This window comes from Aspergillus uvarum (genome assembly GCF_003184745.1).
Source record: "Aspergillus uvarum CBS 121591 unplaced genomic scaffold BO82scaffold_87, whole genome shotgun sequence".
Lineage (NCBI taxonomy): Eukaryota > Fungi > Ascomycota > Eurotiomycetes > Eurotiales > Aspergillaceae > Aspergillus > Aspergillus uvarum.
Genome location: NW_020291384.1, coordinates 112,726 through 137,061, shown reverse-complemented (window position 1 = coordinate 137,061; position 24,336 = coordinate 112,726). Strand labels below are relative to the sequence as shown.

The window sequence follows — 24,336 nt, the reverse complement described above, 5'->3', positions numbered from 1 at the left end:
GGGGGAGAGAGGAAAGAGAGTGACATACTTTCACTTTACGGGCGCGACAGGGAAGACATGAAGCGGTGGGACGAGGCTTGGATCGATGGGAGATTTGTTCAGGCATTGTGTCTGTATTTGAAAATGACTGGATGAAATCACCGTCTACTGTAGTGGTGAGTGGTGAAGACAAACTAGAGGAAGGGGAAAGAGAGGAGGTAAATTGACTTCAAAATGAGGAGACGGAGTGAAGAAGAGAGTTCAAGCTGGTTGTAGATCTTCTGGAGGGATTCTTATTCTGGCTGGGCTGGAGGCGGGGAAAGAGAGAGAGAGAGAGAAAGAGAAAGAGCTTCAGCTTCCATTAGCGCGATGACTAACGGGGCTAGACTCCCTTCCTTTACTCTCTCTTACACGCTCCCCTATCCTCTCATCAGCTTCATACTCTGCTTTTCTGATTTTTTGGTTCCCTCCTTGGCAAAACTCTCGAGGTACACACACGTTCTCTGGCGGTCTCAAATCTTCTTAATCTTTTTATACTCCGGTCTTGGCCCAGGGCTGAATGAAGCAAGCTGCATTCCCTCTTTCTGGGGAAGATCTCCCCGACATCCAGCGGTCTCGGGTAGATCTACCAGGGGTCCGGAGATTACTCCATTCCCCATGTACTCCGTACTGTACAGGACTTCCTAACAGTCTATGTGAGCTTCACACTTCCTTTATTGTTCCCTTGCTCAAATTTAAGCTCACATCATGCGAGTGCTACCTCTCCTGTCCCCTGCACCATGGCATTCCCCTCACTATCCCACTATCCCTTGAAACAAGAGAGCATTCCTCCCTGTTGTCAACCTTGCGTCCAAGCCAGGCACCTCCTTGATTGACAGTCCCCATTTATATTCCCATGTACTCCAACTTCCGCCCAGAACGTGTTGTCTCTTCTACATGCAGCACATGCAGTGAAGCCGCACGCACGCACACTCGCCCACCATGAAGAAGTCCCGGACCTCCCGAAAACAAGCGCCTGTCTTGCGGCGTCGCAGTACTCGCAAGAAGACTCCATATCCACCGCAATCACCGCCACCAACACAGAGGCCTCGCGTATTATTCCTTGCCAACAGTGAACATGGTCAGACGAACCTGATTCTCGCATTATCCCATGAATTGCTGGTGCGAGGTGATACCGACGTGCACATCGCCTCGTTTCCGACCTTAAAACCACGCATCGAGAAGCTGCTTGTAGATAACAACCTCGACAGCGATGGGGTTCGATCACGCATTCATTTTCACTCTATCAACGGCCCTTCGAACAGTGAGGCCTTTGCACGCACAGGAAAGCGTACGATCTGCCACCCTCCCGGTTATAAAGGCGCATTGAAGGGGTTCAAATCCCTTTTCGAGGAAATCTGGGCCTGGAATGAGGAAGAGTATCTTCAGGTGTATGACAGCTGTCTTGCGATAGTCCAGGCTATCGAACCGAGCGTTGTCCTCGTCGACTGCTTTTTCCCCCAAGGACGAGACGCGGCGTATAATGCGGGTCACCAGGCTATCGTTCTTTATACGACCTCCTTGTCACATGTGGTGTATGGGCTCCAGCCTTTTGCTGGATGGGCGTGGAAATTTCCCTTGTAATTTACTATGCTACCCCCAAGGAACCAATGCAGGTGGCTGACGGTGCACTAGGCCAGGGACCGACTTTCCTTATCCACTTCCGTGGAGCCTTGTGCCTTCCAACACCAGGGCCGCCATGGATGTTGCCAAGCTCTACCGCCGTAGCGGCCGTCAACGACAGATTCGTGAGTGGCGGAAGCGACATGGTATCCAGGGCCGATTCCCTTTTGCGGATTCGTGGCGACCCGATCGATTCCATCTGGCTCCGGGTCTGAAAGAGCTGGATTGGCCGATGGAGGTCCCCGAGAATGTCCTCCCCTGTGGCCCCATTCTATTGCCCGTGGCGCCTGTCAAGACGCAGGATCCAGAGCTGCATCGGTGGCTCCACCAGGCACCCACAATCTTGATCAACCTGGGGACCTTGTATGCGCCGGATCCAGTGATGGCTAGAAATATTGCTTCAGGGGTGAGGAGTTTTCTGGGCTCACGGACGGATAAGTTCCAGGTGTTGTGGAAGCTTCCAAAGCATGCGCACGATTGCGCGCATGTTTTTGAAGAGGCGGAGGAAATTCTGGCTGCTGAGATCCAAGACGACCGGGTGCGTATTCAGTCATGGTTTCAGGTGGAGCCATTGGCAATGTTGCAGACAGGGCAGATTGTCTGCTCCGTACATCATGGTGGTGCGAACTCATGGTACGAGGCTATTCAGTAAGTTTCACTCTTCCATTCAGCAGAGTAGAGATAGTAATACGTTTCAGGTCTGGCATACCTCACGTCGTCCTTCCAGGTTGGCAAGACTGCTATGAAAATGCTGTGCGTACAGAGTGGCTCAAAATCGGCGTGTACGCGAACAAAACAGCTGCCCCAGCAGTGGATGCAGATGAGTTCGGCCGGGCTCTGATCAGGGTCGTTGGCAATGTCACAATGCAGGCCAAGGCAAAGGAATTATCTGCACTTTGCTGCAAAAGAGAAGGTCGAGTGGTAGGTGCCGAGAAGATCGCTGAGTTGGCATACCACCCGGAGAGAATGGCTTTGCCGATCCCAGAAGTCAATCAACATCCGAAAGACAAGCTACGCACGATCAGGAATAAGTTCGGAGGTGTTCTAGAGACCGTTACTCGTCCCCATTTGGACAAATATGCAACCTCAAAGTGAGTCTTCTCTCCTGCATCTGTTCCGAATGCATATCAATTGTTCACGACTCCTAACCACAAGAACCAGAGTTTATACTTCTGCCAGCACACTCTTCGTCGCCCTTACGACGAATACATCCCTCCTCCTTCCTATCCTCGGCTACGCTCTTCTAATCCTCGTCCTTCTCCCATCTCTTCCCATCCCGCTTCTCATTCGCATCTTGTATCCAGTCTACGTACTCCTGATAACCTACCTCCCTCCCACCTCTCTCCCCTCTTTTCCTTCCCCGTCCTCCGCCGTTCGGAACTCTCCTCTTTGGTCCCTCTACACCGAATATTTCCCTCTCAAGCTTTATCGCAGCATTCCCTTGGCCCCGTATCAAAAGTACATATTCGGATACCACCCCCACGGCATTTCCATCCGCGGTGCCATCGGTGCTCTCGCCACAAAAGGTGCCGGCTTCGACACGCTGTTTCCCGGTCTCAATCACACTCTCTTGGTGTCGGACAAGGTCCTTCGTGCCCCGCTACTGCGCGAGTACGCCCTCTCTTTGGGTATCGGCAGCGTCAGTCGCGCGTCATGCATTAAGTTACTCTCATCCGGCGGCCACGATGGCAACGGACTGGGGCAGGCGATCACCATCTGCGTGGGTGGCGATCGCGAGGCGCGCATCGCCCGTCCTGGCCGCATGGATTTGGTGCTGGGGGTGCGCAGGGGGTTCATTCGCGTTGCGATCGAGATGGGGGCGAGCCTAGTGCCGGTGATGGCGTTTGGAGAGAACGAGGTTTTTGACGTGGCGTATCCCGAGGATGGTGATGCGAACAGGAGTGAGGCAGCGTCGAGCCAACGGGAGGGTGAAGGCGAGAAGCAGCAGGACGGCGGCCGTGGAGGCCTATTTGCGGCAGGTGCGAGAGCCTGGAAGGTTATCACCGGCAAGTCGACACGTGTGATCAGCGGACGATGGGGGGTGACGGTCCCGTTTCGCAAGCCGATTCATGTGGTCGTCGGGAAACCGATCCCGGTCAAGGAGCAGCGATATGTGCAGGACGAGGCTTACGTGGAGGAAGTGCATCGGATGTATGTGAAAGAGTTGCGGCGGTTGTGGGAGGAGTGGAGGGATGTCTTCGGGGTGAAGAAAGAGGTGCGGTTTGAGATCGTGCAGTGATTTTGTTAGTGGTGTGTTGGGCGTCCTTCTCCTTGAGGTATCATTCAGTAGGGTTCGGAAATGGATGACGAAAAGTTACATAGCTATGGTGTGCTTGATATTGTTTAATATTACAGTGTTTCCTTGACTTGCGCTTCTGTACGCAGCGCTTGTGCATGCAACAATGAACAGAGTAGGTATACGAGACTCGATTTGTCTAAAGGGTGAATTACGAGCTAAGGAAATATGTCTTCAAGCATGATAGTCGTTCATAAACCTAACTTTTGACAGGACGACGAAAAAAGAAAAAACACAGCGAACCAAATTCATGACTAGGATATCTGATGAGGTGGAAAGGACCCCAAAATCTACTCCTCATCCTCCTCGGCGGCCTCCTGCTCCTCGGCAGCGACCTCCTCGTCCTCCTCGAAGGTGGTGGGGGGCACGCTGTAGAGACGGAGGACGGGGCGGTTGGGGTCCTTGATGAGAACGTACTTCTTGACCTTGTCCTCGTCCTCGTCAGCGTCGAGGGCGCGGATGCGGTCGACAATGGTGCGGACGATGCCCCAGCCGTTGCCGAGGTTGAGGTTCATCTGGGTGGCGAGGTCGCGGGGCTTGTAGCCGACGACGCCGAGGACGACATGGGCGGCGGCGGAGCGGGGGTTGGCGCGGGAGACGAAGCCGAGCTTCATGGCGTCGGCCTTGGCGAGGATGGCCTGGGTGGTCCAGCGGGCGAGCTTGGAGGAGTTGTTCTTCATCTCGGTGGCGACGACGGCACCGCGCTGGGACCAGAGCTTGGAGCGCCAGTCGAGGGCGCCGCCGGAGCCCTGGGCCTTGCTGTCGAACTCGTTGAGGGCCTTGACGACCAGCTGCTGGTCCTCGCCGCCAGTGGGGTTCTTCATAATGGCGTCGATCTCCGTGCGCACGATCATGTGCACGGGCTCCTGGCCCTCGTCGCGCTCCAGCGACAGGTCGAAGCGCCGGTACTTGTAGCCCTTGGAGGCCAGGGGCTCGGTCTCCTCGGCCGCGTTGTAGAAGGGGTTGGGGTGCGCCAGCTCGACCTTGCTCTCGTCGGATTCAACCACCGTCTGCAGGGCGAAGTTGTGGTTGATGAAAGTGGCCTCGAGGGCGAGGGCGCTGGGCGTGTTGATCGCGGCGCCCTCCTGCTTGCTGGCGGCGGCGGCGGTGGCGGCGGAGGAGTCGGCCAGCTCGAGCGGCGCGTCGGCCGCGTTCTCGTTGACCGTCACCAGGTCCAGGGAGGCGCCGTCGCGCTTGTCGAAGTAGATCTTGCCGCCCTGGTGGACGATGACCAGATCCCACGAGTAGACGCTGCGGGGCGCGCACATCAGCGTCGACAGGATGTCGGCCGACGCGAACACGGTCGCCTCGTTCTTCTCGGCCAGCTCCTGGATGACCGGGTCCTGCGAGGTCGTGACGTTGTACGCGGCGCGGTCGAGCGCCTGCAGGCGGCGCTCGGCGTTCTTGACGGGCGCCTTGTCGTACGACCGGTCGTAGTAGTACATGAATCCGTACGAGTCGACCTCCTCGCCCTCGGGCGCCTCCATGTTCAGCTTCGACAGACGGCTGAAGTCCACCTCCTCCAGCATCGTCCAGTCGGGCCGCACGGCCACCGACGCCTCGCGCGTGCGCTGCGGCTTGTCGTAGTCCTTCCATCCGAAGCGACGGCCCCGGTTGCCCCGCCCGCCGCTGCGGTTGTCGTAGTACCGGTCCCCGCCGGCGCCGCCCCGGCCACCGGCACCACCGCCCACGCGCTGGAAGCCCGCACGTCCGCCACGCTGGGCACCGCCGCGCTGGGCCCGGCCGCGGAACACCGTGCCGCCGCCGCGGCCGAAGGTGCGCTTCGTCGAGCTGCGGGTGTTGTCGACCACGGAGAAGGAGGATTCGTCTTCGGCGACGGCCACGGAGAACAGGCTGGAGGATCCAGCGCCGTAGACTTGCTGGTCTGGAGGTTTGAACGGGGGTGTTAGTTTGTGGTCTACACGATCCTTCTCCTTTTTCTTTGTCCTTGCAGAGAGGGAAGATACGGAAAGGAGGAAGCGTGCAACGTACCTCTGAAGTTACGGTTATAAGCCTGACGACCGCCCCGGTTGGGGTCCTTAGACTCAGCCGTCCAGTCGGCCATGCGGCCTAGCTTGTCACCCTTGGAGAAAGGAGCATAGGGGACGCCGTCGAGCATGTTGTCGGCGGCGGAGGCGGGGCCCCAGGTGTCGTCGGCCGGCAGGGCGGCGACGATGTCGGCGATAGAGATGGGAGCCATGATTATGCGTAGAGCTCTGTGTGGGGGGGGGGGAGAAAATATCAAAGGGGAGATGACAGAAATAGACGACCCAGCGAGATAGGAGAGGTGGTGGTCTGGGGGAGGGGCTGGTCGGTCAACGGATATTGAAACGAGATCGACTTTGCCAATTCGAGGGAATTTTTGTGTCGCGAGTTTGTGGCGGGTGGAGGCTTGGCATGTGGCTGGTGTAGAGGCACCGCCACGGCGGATTTGTGTACATTGGGTGTCTCGTGCTGAGTCACTAGTGTGCATAGCTTATCGGGCTGCTATCAGCTTGGCGGGCTTGATGCTAATGCTTCCATGTTGGCCCTCAAATGTAGACTATACTGCTATTTGTCATGGCCTCGCTTATCTGACTGAATATGTGTAATTGTTGCCCCAAGCATTTGAAATGGGTTCCAAGCTGATAACTATGCAGATCATTCTTCTGGGATCATTGCGGAGTCGAAGTGTGTCCGCCAAACCCAGCGGAGACTACTTGGGGATGGTGCGTGATGAGTTCGAGATGCTCAAGGATCGACTATTAGGATTATTGGATCGGCACGGTAGTTCTCTATTTACCTCAGTATTTCTGAGACAAGCGAGGCTGCTCAATACTCACACTTTCTGGAGCTGCAGCTAAATTAAACTATGCATGACCGCATCGCAGATCGGTGCCATAACATTGAGCAAGACTAGTCATCTTGTTCAGCAAAGATCGTCGACCCTCTTATCAATGCAAGGCTACGATGTACAACTGTCACCCTCACAAGCAGCGCAGATCCAAATCTGCAGCACCACTCACATGTATTGTTATCATTCTCCTCGATGTTCAGCTACTGTGGGTACGTCCGCTGATTTGGTACCAGAAAAACACCGGTCCGGGTGGCTGATAAGACAGGGACGGATGACAGGTCCGATGCCACTCGCCTCAATTTTGAGATTGCCTTTTACCTGGTCCCTCGGTACCTGCAGCATGGCCCTCTTTGCCAGGTCTCGCTGTTCATCCTGGATCGACTGTGATTGTCGCGTTGCCACCACTGCAATGGCCGGCCTCTGTCCTCGGCGAATTGTCCTTTGCATGGAGATTGGCTGAGGACTGGATTTTGAGACTTCTTCCATCCGGATGTCCGACTGCGATAACGGAGGATACAGTATTGTGTACCAGTTATTGAGATGCTGTATACCTAGGTGATTCTCCCGAGTCGCAGTCCTCCTCTCAAGATAAATAGCACGTTCCATCCCAGCTCGTCAAGATTTCAACACAATCAAACTACAAGCCTCTCTCTCACTGCAAGCCATACATCCTTATAATCACACAACCAAACTACAGTTACTACTGCAACCATGAAGCTCTCCCTCACCGTCTCTACCCTGGCCATCGCCGGTCTCGTCGCCGCCGTGCCCGCCCTCCAGTCCGACACGCAGACCCTCGAGAACCAAGTCAAGGGTGTCGCCGCTCAGACCACCTCTACCACGAGCGAGAGCACGGTCGACCAGTCGCAGTGCATCGCCTCGGTGCTGTGCTGCGGCACCTTGACCACTCCCTTGGACCCACTCCTGGACCCCATCCTTGCGGATCTGGACATCAACGCTGGCAGTATTGTCGGCTCCGTTGGTCTTCTCTGTACGTCCATTGCTACTTAATTTGTCATTGCCGATGCTAACGCTATGGGCATAGGCAAGCCTTACGACACCACCTGTACAACGAAGCCGCAGTGCTGCTCCGAGGTGAACCTCTTGGTGAGTCTTTCCCGTCACAGCCCAGTGACGAAGTATACTAACATAAAGCAGAACGGTGTTTTGGCACTGGGCTGCTCCGCTCTGGCGCAATAGTCCCCATTTCAATCCGGAGTCCGCAGCATGCATGTCACACCTAATAATACCGGGGGATCCATACCCTCCACATCTGTTCTTTAGTATAATAGCCAATGATATATACTTTATTCAGCCCAACTTCGCCCCTACCTCTTCACTCCCCCGCTTGTCGAACTAATAAGACAACCCCACCAACTCCCCCGAGTGACTCCTCTCAAAAGGAAACACCCTCTCCACCTCCCTCACCAACGCAGCATGCGCCTCACTCCTCGCCTCGACCCTCAGCCCCGCCGGCACGACCGGATGACTGATCACGCCCGGCCGAAACTCAGGCGTCCAGTCCGCGTTCTCCGGCCCCTGAATGCGAAATACCGTTAGCGCCTGCGCGATCGTCAGGTACACGTTCGTATCCGCCAGGGTCCGCCCGGGGCAGACTCTCCGCCCGAACCCGAAGACCAGGAGGTGGGGGTCTCGTTGGACATCAGCAGCAGTAGTAGTAGCAGCAGCAGCACCACCACCACCACCACCACTGTCACCATTGATCAAAGAAGACGAAGGCAGGAACCGCTCCGGCCTAAAAGCCTCCGGATCAGGATACACATCCGGATCGTGGGTGAATGCCCTACCCATCCCTCACATTAGCATACGACCCATGCACCCACCAACCTACCACCCCTTTCTCTTCCCTCCCAGCTCTCAAAACTCCCCAGCCAAGGAAGAGAAGAACAAACCAGATATTCGCCAGAACTGACGCCCCCTTGGGGATCCAATACCCCTCATACTCATCCTCCTGGGTCACCACATGCGAGATATCCATAGGCACGACGGGATGCCACCGGAAGACCTCCTTGATGAGGGCATTGATGTAGGGCAGGTTCTCGCGGTCGGCGAAGGTGGGCAGCCGACCCGCCGCGCCGAGGACCATGTCAAGTTCGGCCTGGGCTTTGCGCTGCACGGCCGGGAAGAGGGCCATGGCGAGGAAGAAGGTGGCGATGGAGGAGACGGTCTTTACCCCTAGCTTAGAAACCTGGGTTGGTAAGTTCTAGGGAAGGGAAATTGAACGTACGGTATCCGCCCCACCGGCATACAGCGACGCCGCCGACCATTTGACTGTGACCTCGGCCTCGGAACCGCGGGGCAGGGGCAGCGCGGGCTGGTGCTGCAGCAGGTTGGACAGGAAGGACGGCGTGTATTCTGTGTCGCGGTGCATCTGGTGCTGCACGAACGCGTAGGGGAGGTCGCTGAAGGCCGTGACGGTTTTCTTGTATCCGCGCGCGGTGCGGATGAAGCTGGCCCCGGGAAACCAGGCGGGGAGGTGTCTCACTACCCACAGTTGATCAGAACATCCACACCAAGCCACAACGCCAAGGAGAAGGGCACGCACAGAACGGGAGATAATCCACCAAGTACGTCGCCGGCAACATCGCCACCGAGAAATCCTCCATCGCGCGATCGGCCAACTCGACTAGCGGGTCCCGGCCGTGCGGCTCGACCGTATACCCGTATCCGACCTTGAGGATGATGGCGCCGGTTTCTCTGGAGCTTGAGTTTAGTTTCACCTTCCTGTTTTTGGTCCGTTTCAATTGGGGTTGATTAAAGGCAGTAGCCTATGTTAGGGGAGGGGTTGGGAGCTGGCTCACTTGCGAATATGCTCCATCAATCGCCCCGGCGCCTCCAGCACGCGCATCAGAAACCTCCCCACCTCCGCGGTCTGCACCGCATCGAACCGGGCCACCGACTTGTTCGACCCGATCTCCTGGTGCAGGTTCTTGCGGGTTGCACGGAAGCGGTCGGTGCTTTTCACGGAGCCGAGCACGTTGTGCCAGCCGGACCTGGTTTCGCTTGTCAGCTCGATGAATCAGTGCAGGTGGAACTGCAAGTGGAAAGACGGGAGAACACGCACATCTCGGCGAAATTCTGCTGCGGGCGGGAGGAGTAGATCGCCGAGCGCTTCTCCAGCAGGTCGACTGCGTGGCGCGCCTCGTTGAGGATGATGATGGTTTGGCCGAGGACGCTGAGGGAGCTGATGGGGCCTTTTTTGGGGGGGTGTCAGGATGGAGCGGGCAGTTCAGTTTTTGGGGGCAGGTAACCATACCATAGAGCTCCTTATGCTTGAGCCAATGTTTCCAGTCCTGTTGGCCGGGGCGAGGGAGGTCGTTGAGATTGCCGATGATGGGTTGGCGGGGAGGGCCCGGAGGCAGAGGCGGGTGCTTTTTCCGCGATGTTAGGGTTATGGTTAGGTAGCCTGCTAGAAGGAGGAGGGCGGCGAGGAGAGCGGAGAGCATGGTGTGGGAGCATCAAAGTGATGTGTTGGAATGATCGATTCATGGCTATGCTAGGGGGGGAGAACCGTTGTCTTATATTATATTGCTCATATCATTCATGTGAAATCATTGAAAGAGGGGTTCTGCAGCTGAGAACTTATTGCAGACTGAATCCTCCGACCGGTGGGATTGATTGGTGTGCAAGGCGTAACCGTGCATGAGGGTTACCAGGGTGTGCGGTCCGGATGAGGATATCATCGGCAGCTACATAGATTACGGCCGTTGCTGCGCGATGTGATTGGTTTGGGGGTATGCTGCTGTATAGAAGTAGTCAATGATCACTTAGTAATGTGAGACTCATTGATGGTGGAGGGTTGATCTGGTAGTTCTACGATTTCCTGAGTTGACGATAACAGAAAGGCCTCATCCTCGGAAGATAATTCCAGTCCAGCCTTGGCATGCATGCATCCATCTCCCTCAGGCCATCTACCTTCTGCAATCACCAAATCCAAATCCAAATCACAAATACTCCCCAAACCACGCCACCGCCTGCGCAAACGCCTGCTCCTTCGCAAACCGCGCCCGCTGCACCTTGGGATCCCCGCGCACCGCAAACCCATGCTCCACGTCGGAGTACACACTAATCTGCCAGGCCTGATCCTTCTTGCCCAGGATCTCCTCGCTCTCGCGTCTCTTCTCCGCAGGGAAGATCGGGTCATGTTCTGTCCAGAAAAACCCCATCTCATTAGCACGCGTTTCTCTCCTCGCCATTCCTGGCCTGCCTAAAGGCTTTCCCCAAACCCTCATCCCCCCAAAACCAAAAAGAAAAAAACTCACGAGCAGCAGCAATACACAACGGCCCCTCCACGCCCGCCAACTCCTCAGGCGTCATCATCGTCGGATGCGCCGTAAACCCCACATCCAACCCGCCCTCCGCCCTGGACTTCAACAACCGGGCCACATACTTCCCGCCGAAACAATACCCGACCCCGCCGACCCGCTCACACCCCAATGTCGAGCGAATATACGCGAGGACGGTGTGGATGATGGGATCGGTGTGCTGCGGCTGGTGGCCCTTCGCCCACTCCATGATCTGGAAGCCCTCGGGGCGGTTGAGGGGGACGCTGTCGCCGGCGAAGAGGTCGGGCATGATCACGGCATAACCGGCGGCGGCGAATTGGTCGGCGATGAGTTGGGCATTCACGAAGCGGTGGCCGATTACGTCGGTGAGGAGGAGGATTGCTTTTTTGGTGTCGGTGGGGGGGTGGGTGATGTAGGTTGAGACTGTTGAGGGTGAGGATTTTGTTCTGTTAGGGGGGAGGGATTTGCTGAGGGAGGTTGGGGGGAGGAGGCTGCGTACTGTTCTCAATGTCTTGGATTGTACCCTTGGGTTCGCCTTCGTGGAGGGTACCCGTTATGCAGCATGTTGAGAGGTTGTGGGAGGTCATCTTGGGGGACTTGGGGGGTGGAGAGAAGTACACTGATCATGGATTTTGGGGAGGAATTGAGGAGGAGGTGAAGATATAAGTACCACAAAAACAAGGAGGGGCAGATGGGGCTCGGGGTTATCTTGCAAATGAATCCCTGTTACCTCCGGAGGATTCAAGTCCTATGTCCGAATTGGGAGATTAGGGGCGTGGTTAGCGCCCGGCTGGACGGACATAACAGCTCCCACTGGCATGGAGATAAAAAGCTTTGCTTGGGAGATCTTACTCTATCTCTAGCGTAACATGGTATATGAGGCCGTCAGCGCTAGTCTGGGAATCTGACATCGGTATCGTTTGCGGTTAGTCCCGCGATGGCGGGTTGCACGCCGTTGGGCGGTGGCTCGTGTTGCTTCGCGCTGCATACGCGACATCTCTTACCCTGGGTATCAAAGGTTCGTTCCTACAGCCCAAGCAAGCAAGAAACAATATGTTCAATGCGATGAATGACAAGAAGTAGAACACGCTATATACTATGCAACAGAAAGCGACCAACATGTACACATTATCGTCAAGCAAAGGCGCAGTCGACGGCTCCACTAACCCTAACAGATCATCTCCTCACTGGTAGAGACTCGGGTACGCAGCCTTGACCATATCCGCACCCTAAAGCAGTCAGCATCAATTCGGAATTCCTCGGGATCATTACTCACCTTCTCTCCAATCATATACACCGCGTTCTGGATGCGACAGTCCGGAATGATCGGGATGATAGATGCATCGATCACCCGAAGACGTTTGACGCCATGCACGCGCAATTCCGAGTCCACCACACCCTGCTCGATGGACCGGGAAAGCCGGGCTGTACCACAAGGGTCTATCAACGCGTTAGCCAGGGGTTTATTCATCCAGAGGAAGAATGACTCACGATATCCAGTCTGCGAGTGCTCGAGAATCATCTTCTTCATCGCCTCGTCCGATTGTCGCGGCATGGGCCAGGGGTAATCCTCCCCGATTACGTCCTTCATGCCCTCGCCGTGCATCAGGATCTCGTCCACGAACCGGACACCCTCTCTCAGCGCGATGATGTCGAGATCGTTCGAGAAGAAGTTCAGGTTGATGTTGGGCTGGTCGCGCGGGTCGGCGGAGTTCAGCTTCACCTCGCCGTTGCGGGAGAGTGGGCGGAGAAGGTCGACGATGACCGTCAGCCAGTCACCCTCGGTGGGCACGGGGAAGTGCCATTGAAAGGCATCGGAGAACATGGGCTTCGTCATTGTTAGAATATCGCTTCCACAAGCTTTATCCCTGATAAGAATACGTACCACAAAGTCGATCTCAAAATGCGGCTGTCCCTCAGGGCCGAACGGGTCCTTGCCACCGTTCTGCTCCTTCGCTTCCCGATACTCCTGGTATCTCTCCAAGCGGTCGTCAATGCGAGGTAGTCCCACCAGCTCTAGCAGACCGCTGCTGTAAGGGCCCTGCCTGCTCTCGCGGTACTTCTGCACGGCGGCGGTGTGCGCCGGCCCAGCACGGAGCAGATGGCTATCCAGCCCCATGCCCCCCTTCAGACGGAACACATGCGGCATGATCGGATGGTCGAGGAGGTTCTGGCCTACGTGCTCCGAGTGGACCACGGGCTTGATGCCATGGCGCACGAGTTCCTTCTTGGGGCCAAGGCCCGACAGCATCAACAGCTTAGGGGTCTCAAAGACGCCGCACGCGACAATGACTTCCCGCTTGGCCTCGATGATGATTTCCGACCCGTCCGGTCCCAGCACGGTGACGCTCACGGCGGTGTCGCCGTCAAAGTTGATCTTCTTGGCGATGCACGAGGGCATAATAACCACGTTGGTCTTGCCGGTCAGGTACGCGCCACTGGACGATCGCTCGCCCTGGTAGATGCTGGTGACGCAGTGCGTGAGCCCCTCCATCTTTCCGGAGTAGATGTCCTCGCTGACGGGCTGGCCCGCGCTGGTCCAGGCCGTGGTGAGTGCGTCGCGGAAGGGCTGCAGCTCGGGGACTAGGTCTGCGTGCGAGACGTGCACCGGTCCGTCGCGGCCGATCTTGGCCAGTTCGTTGGGATACAGGTTGTCATCATCGTGGTATGTCGCTGGCTGTGTTGAATCGATTTAATTAGTACCAAATCGTGTTTGTTGCACACAATGTATGTGGTGTTGAGGATAGACTCCCGCACCTTGCTGAAATACTCCTTGCACCCATCCCACGTCCACGACGGACCTCCGTACTCGGACCATGCGTCAAAGGTGCCCTTGCTACCTGGGATCCAGGTATAGTAGTTCAAGCAGCTACTACCTCCAAGGACCTTGCCGCGGGTGTTGGGCTTCTCGGCGCGTTCGTAGGAAGGCCTGTTAATCATGGTCGTTTTGTAGGCCCAGTCATGCTTGCTGCCACGCAGGTCGAAGGCGGTAGCTGGGGTGGTGATTTTCTCGATGTCTTGAGGGTTTCTATCGCCTCGTTTGCTTTTAGTTGGATGTTTTACTCATACTGTGCTTGGTGAGGGGGGGGGGTCACATACGCGATACCCGCTTCAATTACCAGAACCCGGACCTCGGGGTTCTCGGCCAGTCGACCAGCCACCACATTGCCGGCAGTACCTCCTAGTCGGATGTCAGAGAAAGACTAACCAAGGAAGGGATGAGTGCAACATACCGCCGACAACCACAAAATCGAAGCTATCCGCGCTAGGAACTGTCATTATGCTCGTTGCAATGGGGTTACGATGCGATTAGTTATTAAGAGTGAGAGCTGAGATAGTGCTCCTTTATGAACTGAAGCCCCCAGAAACAGCCAAAACTGCCTCTATATAGCAACCGTCAAGCCCACGAAGCCCATCGCAAACACCAGAATGCCATCGCCATGACGTATGGAAGATGACCCACCTGCCAGCCGTTTCACCAGCCCCACTCGGGAGGTGCCAAGATTTTCGCACTCATGCCCTGACGAACAGGGCTGGAGCTTTTCAGGGGATAAGGTCAAATGCCGAATTATCTCCAAGAAATAAGTCTCCGAACGGGCTTGCAACGCGCCGTTGACGGGCTGCGAAGGCTCCACGAGTGGAGGCACGGGCCAGAATACGGCCGCGCTATCAGCAGGGTGGGATCGTCGGAAGGGTCGGAAACAGAATTGCTTGTTTTGACCTGTGGCGGGTGCTATTTATAATTAGTCGATGGTAGACGCCATTGAGATTTCATGCATCATCATCATCATCTCCCCTTGTACTCTGTAAGTTTTGTGGACAATGTTGACGTTGACCGGTTGCGGGGTGGGGTTCAATCGACGCGAGCAATCGCCGAGGCTCAGCCGGGTTGAAGCCTGGAAGACAAGCTTTATCACTGCCAGGGTCGATAATTTAGAATTGTGAGGGACCTAGGGTAAAGGTTCTAGAACGGAGTTTGTCCCTGGCCAGGGCCTCCTCGCTGGAGCTTGACACTCTCATTGTGCGCTCGTTGAACATAGGCTAGCCCGGTAGGTTGCGTATCGCAAGAACTGATGGTGACACGGGTAAGGAAAGCCGGGGGCGATGCATAGGCAATGGTAGGCGATAGAGTGGCTAACAGCCAGGTCAGATTAGGTTAAACTATACAGCGTTGTTTTCTGAACTTAGAACCGCTTAAAACTGTAGGGGACTACAGTGCGGTTCTGGATGATATCAGCAAAGACTCAAGAACGCATAGTCCGGCCCGGATTTGAATTTTGGGACTGGGACCGCACAACTCCTAGGCCTAGTCGGTCCTACTTGCAGACGAAAAAACATTGTTAGGCAAAATATAGCTTCTCAGGAAGGCAGCTTGGATCTCGTAGGTCGGGGAGAGCGAGGCCGGGGGCGAATGGAATGTTTCTTGCACAATGACAAGTCAATCACATGTGCTAGTGTGGTCTGGGCGAAAAGAAGTTCCGGACACGAAACCCCTCGAAATTCTTGAAGTAGAGTCTGAAAGGGTTCAAAACGGGAACGGATGTTTTTACAAAGCATGCTAAAAAGGGTTTGAAAAAGGGGGACTGCTGTGCTCGCTGGAGGGGTGTCCTTACTCTATCTTTTTTGATCCTATCCTGCAAGCACAGTGGTGACGTATGTCACGCGTGGTCCAGCGTAGCCAGCGTGGCTGGTCAGCTAGTGTGGCTCAAGGATCGATTGTGGATGGTGTGAATTGGGACAGATGTTTTAATCTGTTGATGCGCAATAGTCTAAAACGACCCGAAGGATTTGTGAAATCCCTCAAAGAAATTCCCAGGACAAAGGTTGAACATGCGGCATGGACAGATTCTGGTCCCATCGGGTGTCTTAATTTGTTCTGAAAAGATAAAATAAAACAAAGGTTGAGTACATGGTGATCATTCCGTTCAGGGATAAAGTCCTCAAGGGGAGTTTCCAAAATGAGAATCCAAAATGTTGAAGCCCATTATAGTTTATCTAGAGACTGCAATAAAACTGCGAGCCCCCTGCTAGCCCCCTGCTTCACTTCTTGATATTTGCTACCGCAGCAGCAAAATCCTCGGTCACTTTCTCTCCGTGGCTCCAACCTGGGGACAAGTGATGACGAACGATTTTCCATTCCTCCTTCAGTCGACGAAAATGTAAATTGTAAACCCCGCCTTTTGCGCAATATTGAAAGGGTGCCTCCAAATCCGGACAGCCGTAGAATGTGAACAGTGAAGTTGCTTTCGCCTCATCAGGGCTAATTACTTCAATGCTCATGTTCGAGAGGCTGTGTTCCTGGTACGCGAAAATCTTCTCGGCAGATGTAGCCTTGGCGATATTGGCTGGCCCTTGAATTGGACCCCAAGGACCGTATTCCATTATCCCATCTTCAGCAAACATATTTCCAAATGCCTCCCAATCGTGTTCATCGCACACTTTGCAGTAACGGCACATGAATGTCCAGATGGCATCTTTGACTTCCAGCGTGGATAGTCGACGGTTCAATTCCTGCAAGACCTGCTGTATCTCGGCCATGTCAAAAATGATGAGCGGAAGTGATCAAGCTGCACGCAAAGGGTGAAATGAAAGGTCGGATCACACAGGGTAGGGGCCCGGAAAGTACTGCGAAGGTAAATTAGGATGAGGAACGGTATTTTGATCTGCGAAGAGCAGTAGTGGATTTATATGGGTGGTGGTGGTTTTCCTATCAGCCCTATGGAATGCCGGCCGACCGGGCCGGCTAATTACTCTCCCATCTTGAAAGTACTGTGATATAACCGCCCCCCTGGTTACGCAATTCCAAGCCTTTTGAGACCCACTTGTAGAAAGTAGCTAACCAATGCAGCTTAGCTGTAATCTAGAAAATACAGCAATCCGCAGATTTTTTGAACCTCACACGGCTAAGGAGGAAAGAGGAAACGCGGTCCCACATCATGGGTAGGCGCTCAGGAAGGTGCATATATTGATCACAAATTCCACAATCGGAAGTATCGCAGCTTTTGGGCAATACTCCGTCGAACGTACCATTGGCCTCTTGCTGAACAAAGGCGTATCCGCAGATAAGATAGTCTTCTCTAGAGTCATCTGACGCGAGGAAAAGTGAACAAAGCTTAATCAAACAAGCTTGGAGAGGGATGAGCTTTTATAGGTGTCAGGTCAGAGGGTATTCTGCATCTGGATCGATTCCTAGTCAGACAAAAGTTGTTATGCGTTGCTTGAGGCACGTAGGGCGTCAACAGAGCCTGAGGCAGTGCTTGCCGCCCTCAACCTGATGGCGATCAAGTCGGCCTCCGGGGCTTGATTTGACTTCATCGCCTGTGTTTTTGTGCAAATGGCATATATATAATGATGGAAAAAGAGTTTGATACTACGACCACAGGGTGTGGGAAACAGGGCATCCCGTCTGCTCAGCTGTACTTAAGCCACTTATTGAACACGGCCGAATAGAATGTGAGCTTTCTCTACTTTGCTATTTTATAAGTGAGTAATCCTAAGAGAAAGGGTACGTATAGGTCTTTTGGGTGATATTGTTAAGAGTATAGGTGAGTATAGGTAAATAGGGAAGCTGGGTGAGCAAATACGTGAGTAATTGAGTAACCAAGCAGGCCAGCTGAACCCGCAGGTTGGGTTAAAGTGGCTAACGGCCAGGTCAGGTCAGATTTTGTTACGAGACGGATAGATTGTGCTAATCAAAACATACCTTAAACAAAAATAGCTGAAAGACTATTTCTTCTATTTATATAAATTTATCTTGTATATGCTAAACTAGTCGGTCTCTCCGGAGGGTTGCAAAGGGGAATACAGACCCGGGTTGAGATGGAATCCCTATGCTGGTCTAAAAGAATCTATAGACATAGTATTCTGCTAATGTTAAGTACTTTAAAACTACCGCCCCCTACCGCTTGCAGCAGGATTTCTGTATATTGTACAGTATAGATAGCAATAATCAATCAAGCATTTATAATCATATCCAGTTTCTTCACCATCAGCGACTATCGTTACTGATATCAACCCTGCGGGGACTGGTTTGCCGCCTTTGCCACCATCCAGTTGAAGGTACCTATTCCAAATCATCTCCTTCTGCCCTGCATTCCAGCGATAGGTTATCACGGAGTACTAGAGAAGGCTTTTCAGTGATTATTATAACTAGGTATAGCTATTCAATGTTAATGAAAGCGGTACCGTACATGTCGTAATTAATCCAATAGGACGAAGTCAAACTGGTTACTGTCGGTGACGGTACCAAAAAAATCGAATCTAGGCTGGAGTCCGATACCTAGTACACGAGCTCGCTCTCTAAAGGGGTGATATGGAAAACTCATCCGTAACCTATATCCCAACCTGAATAGTTGAGCGAGTCCGCTGCTCACCATTCCCTTCCTCTTGGCTTCGACGATTACCAGCTGTGTGGAAGGTGTGATGGGATCCTCATACCAGATCGAATAGTCGGAGTTTCCTGCGATCTTAATCTTCTTCTAATACAGACCTCTGTCGAGAGTTACCTCGACCCCAAGCCTCAACTCTTGGGCACGATTGCCTTTGGTGACTAGCTGTTGCTGCAGACATAACAGCACTCAAGATGCGGTCGATCCTCATTCTCGCAGCTTCGACGTCTATGGCTCTACTCAGTCTCCGCACGGTATGCTTGGAAGGGGTATAGCTTACCGCGTTTCTGGGGGAATTGTACGTGGCCGGGTCGCCACTCAGCATTGGTCGGATGCTCGGCGATTTCAAAGTTGAACATCTGTCAGTTCAGGGCTCTCAAAGAAAACAGTCGTTCCCGGTCCATGCGACTATCTTCCTGCCGAGGGCAGATTCATCTCCCTTATGCATTTCCTCGTCGCCGAGTCCGTTTTGACGAGAATATCGATTTTGTTGAGATTATCAGCGATTGTATTGCCATTCGATCAGGCCTCGTACGACGCTCAGGGATGGAACCCCGCAGAGTCGAAATCACCAGTAGAACACCTGGCTGCGCTGCTTGCTTTCATGCTGCCTTAAGGCTTTGAAAAACCAATGCGTCGGAAAGCCACACACCGAAGGATAGCCAGGCTTTCTCGTCAGGAGTGTCGGCCGTACCCATGTCAGAAGGTCTGTCATACTTGTCTTCAAGGGCTGGGCTCTTTTGTCTCTATTCGGAGCCAGATAAGTGTGATTCTGTACATTTCTGACTTGTACAATCTGGTCTTCATGTGGAATCTCGATGAACTTGCTAGAGGAAAGTTGTTAGAAAGGTTGGTTGATCTAAATGAGTGAGGAGCCAGATACATTGGCTGTGCGTTTGTTGGTCCACTCAACTGTCTCCAGACGTAGAGGGAGAATGGTTCAGAGGTGATAATTTCTCTCTACTGTATTCAAGGGAAGAAGCGATCGCTTTGCAGCGAGGACTATGTGAATATGGTGAAGTAGTTGAATAGGTCATCATCAAAATCACAGCCTTCCCCTTCAAAAGGTGCCTAAATGAATCAAGATGTAATGAGGAAAGTGAACGTTTGCAATAATGTATAGAGTTAACCTTGCTTTGGGATAAATAGAACAGAACCAGCAAGCTTTCCTTACATTTGTACTGGTGAATGAGGTCCGAACTTCGCACTTGGTAGGGGACAAGCAATACCCGGGGCAGGAGAGGCTTATACTTCCGAGTCGGTAGGCTGTTAAGTGAGTGGCAGAGGAAGCTGTATAGACTATTGGAGTATAACGCAGCCAGCAAATACCACTTCAATAACCCTTGAAGTCCAGCAGAGTGAGTATTATAATAATCGTAATCAGAGGAATACAAACGGGCAAAAGATTAAGGTTTGAGCCATGGCTAGATAATTTATTATACAATATTAGAATATTGTTATTGTATAGAACATAAATCCAAAGTTGCTTATGGCAGATGTCTACGGTCATATCCCAGCATCCTGATATTGGTATCAACAAGGCAGAATATGATAATGTAGTACTGCACAAGCTCATAGAAATCACAACTTGTCGCGGGATAACCAGATTTTACTTCCACCCTACGACCACAACTGTATATCAAGATCCATCTAAGGCAGACCCCAGATAAACCCCAACCCGCTCCATCAAGCCAAGCACGAACCCCTTCGCAACCGTCCGATGCCGCCACACCAAATGCCCCAGTACAGCAACCGACCCTAGCCATCCCGCCAACCCCACCCCTGCCAACGCCATCAGATCCCAGTTCCGCACCTTATACACCGGCATCCTCATATCCGCCGTCTGCAAGTGCATCGGGCGGACCTCCTTTCCGTCCAGTACCCGCAGCTCGGTATCATACAGCACCTCCTCCACCAGATCCGCCGCGTGGTGCTTCCGGCGCGACGCCACCCTAGCAATCCGCTGCAACCGTAGCGACTCGCGCGCGTACCCGCCGTCGACATCTTCGAGTATGAGGCGCGCCTTCTCGAAGACCTCCTCCGCGGTGAAGGAGAACTTGTTCAGCGGCTCCGCGACGCCGCCGTGCACTAGCCGCGCCGTGTTGGCGATCTGATCCGAAAATATCCCCATCGCTAGCATGGGTTTGCCGTGGTATAGGCCCTCATTAGCGCTTGACCCGCCGCCGTGGGTGAAGTAGAGGCGCACGGCTGGGTGGTCGAGAAGGGCGCGCTGCGGCGCGAAATAGGGGAAGAGGAAGGCCGGGTGATGGCCGGCTAGGAGGTCGGCTAGAGTGATCGTTCCTTCTCTGGATGCCTTGCTGCCGTCGACAGTATTTGGTAGCACGGGAGTCGCGAATGTGAATATGGCGGATGAGTCGAGATCTTGTCGGCCGCTTTGGCCGACCGCCCAGATAACGCCGTCAATGACGGAGGCCTCCAAAAGCCGAAACAGTGCGGTGAGAATCTTGGACGCGTCCGCCATAGAAAGGATGACATGCGTGCCGAGAGCGATGTAGACAACCTTCTTGCGGTCAGAGAGGAAGTTAGTGTAATGCTCGTCGCACGGGGGGTAGGTGTCGCTGAGTATCGGGCCTACGACGGCCGCGAGCGGCGGCAGGTCGCGTGGGACCTCGAGTCCAAAGAACGAGTTGATGAAGACAAGGTAGTCGGGTTTGCGGGGGTTGGGGATGGAGTAGTGTACGCCGTGAGCGCGGCGCATCTGCTTTGTCCAGCGGAAGAAGCGGATGATCTCCCTCACGCCCTTGACGACCACGAGTTCATTCTTCAGACGGAGCCAGATAGAGGCGTGCTCGGAGGTGAGAGTTCCGTCCAGCTGGAAGCCCGGTTGTCCGGGGATATAGCTGCACGGAAGCATCAAGGCTGGCATTTGCGGGTGCACGATGGCCACGGGAACTTGGTATTGGAAGTGCATGTCTTTAACGGCATCGACGAAGAAGTCCGCAATGATGAAATCGGGACGGCGGGCAGGATCGTCCATGATAGACTCGAGATGGTCGTAAGTCACCGGCCAGAAGGAGTCGAACATGTACTTCGAGGGCATGGCGCCCGCTAGGCCGACAGACATATCCCAGTTCCGCATGCGCAAGTAATGCTCGCTCAATTGCCGCTCGGTCGGACCGGCTCCTAGTATATGCAGTTGGGAGATGAAGGGGTAGTCTTTCGTCCAGTGCTCCTGGCCCTCCATGGTTGCGAAGTCGACTGTGTGGCCTCGTTCGGAGAGGACCTTGCCCAGTTCGAGGACCGGAGCTGGATCTGGTCAGTAATTGTACTCAACCTGAAGGTTTTTCCATACCGGCATGGGTAAACCCACCTGTCGTTGCGACCAGGAGGATTTTGCGGGATGGATGTGCGTTCTTGTTCATGGTTGCTCAAGGGGCCTGGGAATGATGTTCCATTGTACGGGACATGACCCGGTATTTCACGCGATATAAGTATAGATGAGTCTCCGCCCAAGAGCAGGAGACCCCCGATCATCCCGAAAACTTTAGTCAGATCGGAGACATGGCTCCATTGTCAGACCATGGAGTGGATCTGCCCTAGACCGGGGGGTTGGCTGGTAGATGAAGCTTAAATTTGGGGCCTTATCTTGTCTTCATCTCAACCAGACATGAGCCCAGGCAGCAATCGCAGCAATAGCAGCAATAACTGAAGTACCTGCAGGGCTTTGGCCTTGTTCTGCTCATGATGCGGTCAGTTCGAGAGCAGGATAATAGGAAGACGAGAAAAGTTGTCATCCGGCAGGCTGCGCTCGTGTAATCCTTCCTCCCACCCTTTCCCGCCACACATGCGGGTCTATTCCGGATCGGGAAGAGGTTGCGAAGCACCGCCCATGACCGCATGACAAAGAACTATCTTACCTATATCCAACGTTCGTATGGGTTCCCTTGATTTTGAAAATTTGGCAGCCTGATGCAGCCGATTATAGCAATCGATGCGAGGCATTCCCGTCGACATCATGATTTGAGATATACATATCACCTTTGACTCGTCTCGTCGCGGAAGAGCCCACCACCTCAACCCACTAATGATAATTCACCGAGCATAAATCACGGCGACTTCCCTGCCTTCTTCGCAACATAGAAACATCCACCTTACCGCTCATATTATTCCCAGAATTCTGTCTCAATGGGGAAATCAAGGTCAAGAACCACCAACACCACAACACTCACCAATGCCTCTCCCACCATCCGCCGCTCCGCACTAACCGAGTGCTCTCTGTCCAACCTCACCCCCTCGGACTCTATCACCCGGAGCGCTCTCACGGTAGTCACTATCAGCGGTCTTAATAGCATCGAAAACCCCACATCCTCAACCTCAGCGTCCACTGCCGCCCCAGCCTGTACATCCCATCCATCAACAACAAGCATCAGCCGCTCCACCTGCACCACCTGCACCATCACTCACTCTCACCTCCATCACTGCATCTTCGCCAACTGCAATCTCGCCAACGTCTCCTCCAGCAAATTCGTGCAAGCCGACCACTGCACGCTAGAGAATGTCATCTCGCTCCGAAGATGCACGATCCGCGACTCGATCATCGGCGAGTGGTCGTGGATGACGCGATGCGAGGTGACAGCCTCCAGGGTTGGAGGCGGGAGTGCCCTGCGGCGGAGTACCATCAGTGACTGTCGCGTGACGGGCAGCCGGGTGAAGAAGGCAAGGCTCGTGAACTGCGAGATTGAAGGGTGTGTGATTGTCAATACTGAGCTCAAGGGAGTGGTGGCCAAGAATGGGGTTTGGAAGAATGGAAGCTTGGTGGGCAGGGTTGATCAGAGTCAGGATGTGGTGATTGTGAGCAGACATAATAAGGATAAGGTATGCCGGGCCCCGTCTGCGATCCTGCATAGTATTCTTCTTCAAGGGAGATGTGGTGGCATGACCTAGGCTAACGAAGACTTCATGGCAAAAGATTGATAACTCGGTCGCAGCGAGGGGAGTCGTAGCTGAGAAAAGGAGCACCGAAAGGGATCTGCTTGAGAGTAGTGACGACGGTGCTGAAACCGAGGATTGGGAAAGAAATGGCCGAATACAGTTCTGGGAACTTCAAGGGACGGAGCCGCCACCTCCTTATACAGCTTAACTAGGCTATTGAGGTCGATTGATCGCGCTGTACAGGCTATAAGCGACTAGGTATGGCAACCTGAGTAGTTTCGTGCATGTGAAGCTTTAGGTTCGTGGCCTGCTGTTCGTGGTCTGAGACCGCCACTTGCCGCAGCAGGTCTTCTTTCTAGCAGAATAATTACCATCAACTTGGGTCTTATTCAGTCTTTGGAAGGATGATTTTTAGGTTGTGGTGCCAGGGACTACTCATTCATAGCCCCGATACCTCATGTCATCTCCTCTTGTAGTCCACAGTGACAGCTAGACATTTGGGATGTCTCAGAGCAGTGTGTCTTCTGGACTCCAGGATCAGAGAATCCTTCGTTCGAAGAGCTGAATCAACACCACTCAATCATAGACAATGGGAATACTCCTATGGCGGGTCAATTGATGAATCATACCAGTCCCATCAATTTACACCCGGGGTTACTCATCAGTAGGATTGAGGATTAGCCGAGCCTGTCGGGTCCTACACAGAGCTTCCGCTACCGCAGAAGCACTTCAGGAGGTTGAAGAGAGAGCATCTTCCGATATAGGCGTCCAGGCGAGACACGCAATTAGAGATTGCGCCCACCATCATAATCCACAGGTTTACTAGTGACCGGGTCTGCAGTCGAATTCGTCCAAGCAAATGACTGTATTGCATACATAATCATGACAAACAGTCCTCTGGAGTGCCAAGCGATGATCTTTTTCGAGCTGGTGTGTTGCTCGAACGTCTGCTGCTGGGAAACGCTACGTACCATG

At 53.9% G+C, this 24,336-nt stretch overlaps 9 protein-coding genes across 9 annotated transcripts; 3 read left to right on the top strand and 6 right to left on the bottom strand.

The window, feature by feature from the left end:
- The first annotated feature begins 903 nt into the window (after positions 1 to 903).
- On the top strand, positions 904 to 3,972 carry BO82DRAFT_347338 (UDP-Glycosyltransferase/glycogen phosphorylase). Its single transcript, XM_025633781.1, has 4 exons — positions 904 to 1,598; positions 1,654 to 2,289; positions 2,340 to 2,732; positions 2,803 to 3,972. The coding sequence occupies exons 1-4, from the start codon at positions 961 to 963 to the stop codon at positions 3,878 to 3,880; spliced, it is 2,745 nt and encodes a 914-aa protein (XP_025486553.1). The 5' UTR covers positions 904 to 960; the 3' UTR covers positions 3,881 to 3,972.
- Positions 3,973 to 4,059: 87 nt separating this feature from the next.
- BO82DRAFT_359234 (eukaryotic translation initiation factor 3 subunit D) lies at positions 4,060 to 6,190 on the bottom strand. The gene is made up of 2 exons (XM_025636523.1): positions 5,930 to 6,190; positions 4,060 to 5,822 (listed from the first exon to the last, which is right to left on the bottom strand). The coding sequence occupies exons 1-2, from the start codon at positions 6,135 to 6,137 to the stop codon at positions 4,228 to 4,230; spliced, it is 1,803 nt and encodes a 600-aa protein (XP_025486552.1). The 5' UTR covers positions 6,138 to 6,190; the 3' UTR covers positions 4,060 to 4,227.
- Positions 6,191 to 7,484: 1,294 nt separating this feature from the next.
- On the top strand, positions 7,485 to 7,973 carry BO82DRAFT_407223 (hydrophobin family protein; the record flags this gene model as incomplete). The annotated part of the gene is made up of 3 exons (XM_025639621.1): positions 7,485 to 7,764; positions 7,819 to 7,880; positions 7,932 to 7,973. 3 exons carry the CDS (start codon positions 7,485 to 7,487, stop codon positions 7,971 to 7,973), a joined length of 384 nt encoding a protein of 127 aa, XP_025486551.1.
- Positions 7,974 to 8,129: 156 nt separating this feature from the next.
- Positions 8,130 to 10,240, bottom strand: BO82DRAFT_369458 (cytochrome P450; the record flags this gene model as incomplete). The annotated part of the gene is made up of 7 exons (XM_025637169.1): positions 8,130 to 8,577; positions 8,618 to 8,982; positions 9,022 to 9,278; positions 9,340 to 9,491; positions 9,596 to 9,787; positions 9,859 to 9,988; positions 10,051 to 10,240. The coding sequence occupies 7 exons, from the start codon at positions 10,238 to 10,240 to the stop codon at positions 8,130 to 8,132; spliced, it is 1,734 nt and encodes a 577-aa protein (XP_025486550.1).
- Positions 10,241 to 10,500: 260 nt separating this feature from the next.
- BO82DRAFT_359230 (dienelactone hydrolase family protein) lies at positions 10,501 to 11,698 on the bottom strand. The gene is made up of 3 exons (XM_025636522.1): positions 11,580 to 11,698; positions 11,057 to 11,503; positions 10,501 to 10,941 (listed from the first exon to the last, which is right to left on the bottom strand). Exons 1-3 carry the CDS (start codon positions 11,665 to 11,667, stop codon positions 10,739 to 10,741), a joined length of 738 nt encoding a protein of 245 aa, XP_025486549.1. The 5' UTR covers positions 11,668 to 11,698; the 3' UTR covers positions 10,501 to 10,738.
- Positions 11,699 to 12,168: 470 nt separating this feature from the next.
- BO82DRAFT_436723 (GMC family oxidoreductase) lies at positions 12,169 to 14,773 on the bottom strand. The gene is made up of 7 exons (XM_025641135.1): positions 14,314 to 14,773; positions 14,180 to 14,261; positions 13,838 to 14,108; positions 12,966 to 13,757; positions 12,572 to 12,908; positions 12,357 to 12,520; positions 12,169 to 12,309 (listed from the first exon to the last, which is right to left on the bottom strand). Exons 1-7 carry the CDS (start codon positions 14,357 to 14,359, stop codon positions 12,265 to 12,267), a joined length of 1,737 nt encoding a protein of 578 aa, XP_025486548.1. The 5' UTR covers positions 14,360 to 14,773; the 3' UTR covers positions 12,169 to 12,264.
- Positions 14,774 to 15,914: 1,141 nt separating this feature from the next.
- Positions 15,915 to 16,736, bottom strand: BO82DRAFT_359228 (nuclear transport factor 2 family protein). Its single transcript, XM_025636521.1, has one exon. It carries the CDS (start codon positions 16,616 to 16,618, stop codon positions 16,121 to 16,123), a length of 498 nt encoding a protein of 165 aa, XP_025486547.1. The 5' UTR covers positions 16,619 to 16,736; the 3' UTR covers positions 15,915 to 16,120.
- A 3,143-nt stretch (positions 16,737 to 19,879) lies between these two features.
- On the bottom strand, positions 19,880 to 22,202 carry BO82DRAFT_359227 (glycosyltransferase). Its single transcript, XM_025636520.1, has 2 exons — positions 21,782 to 22,202; positions 19,880 to 21,735 (listed from the first exon to the last, which is right to left on the bottom strand). Exons 1-2 carry the CDS (start codon positions 21,849 to 21,851, stop codon positions 20,108 to 20,110), a joined length of 1,698 nt encoding a protein of 565 aa, XP_025486546.1. The 5' UTR covers positions 21,852 to 22,202; the 3' UTR covers positions 19,880 to 20,107.
- Positions 22,203 to 22,614: 412 nt separating this feature from the next.
- On the top strand, positions 22,615 to 23,569 carry BO82DRAFT_369454 (uncharacterized protein; the record flags this gene model as incomplete). The annotated part of the gene is made up of 2 exons (XM_025637168.1): positions 22,615 to 23,304; positions 23,399 to 23,569. The coding sequence occupies 2 exons, from the start codon at positions 22,615 to 22,617 to the stop codon at positions 23,567 to 23,569; spliced, it is 861 nt and encodes a 286-aa protein (XP_025486545.1).
- Between the last annotated feature and the right edge of the window lie 767 nt (positions 23,570 to 24,336).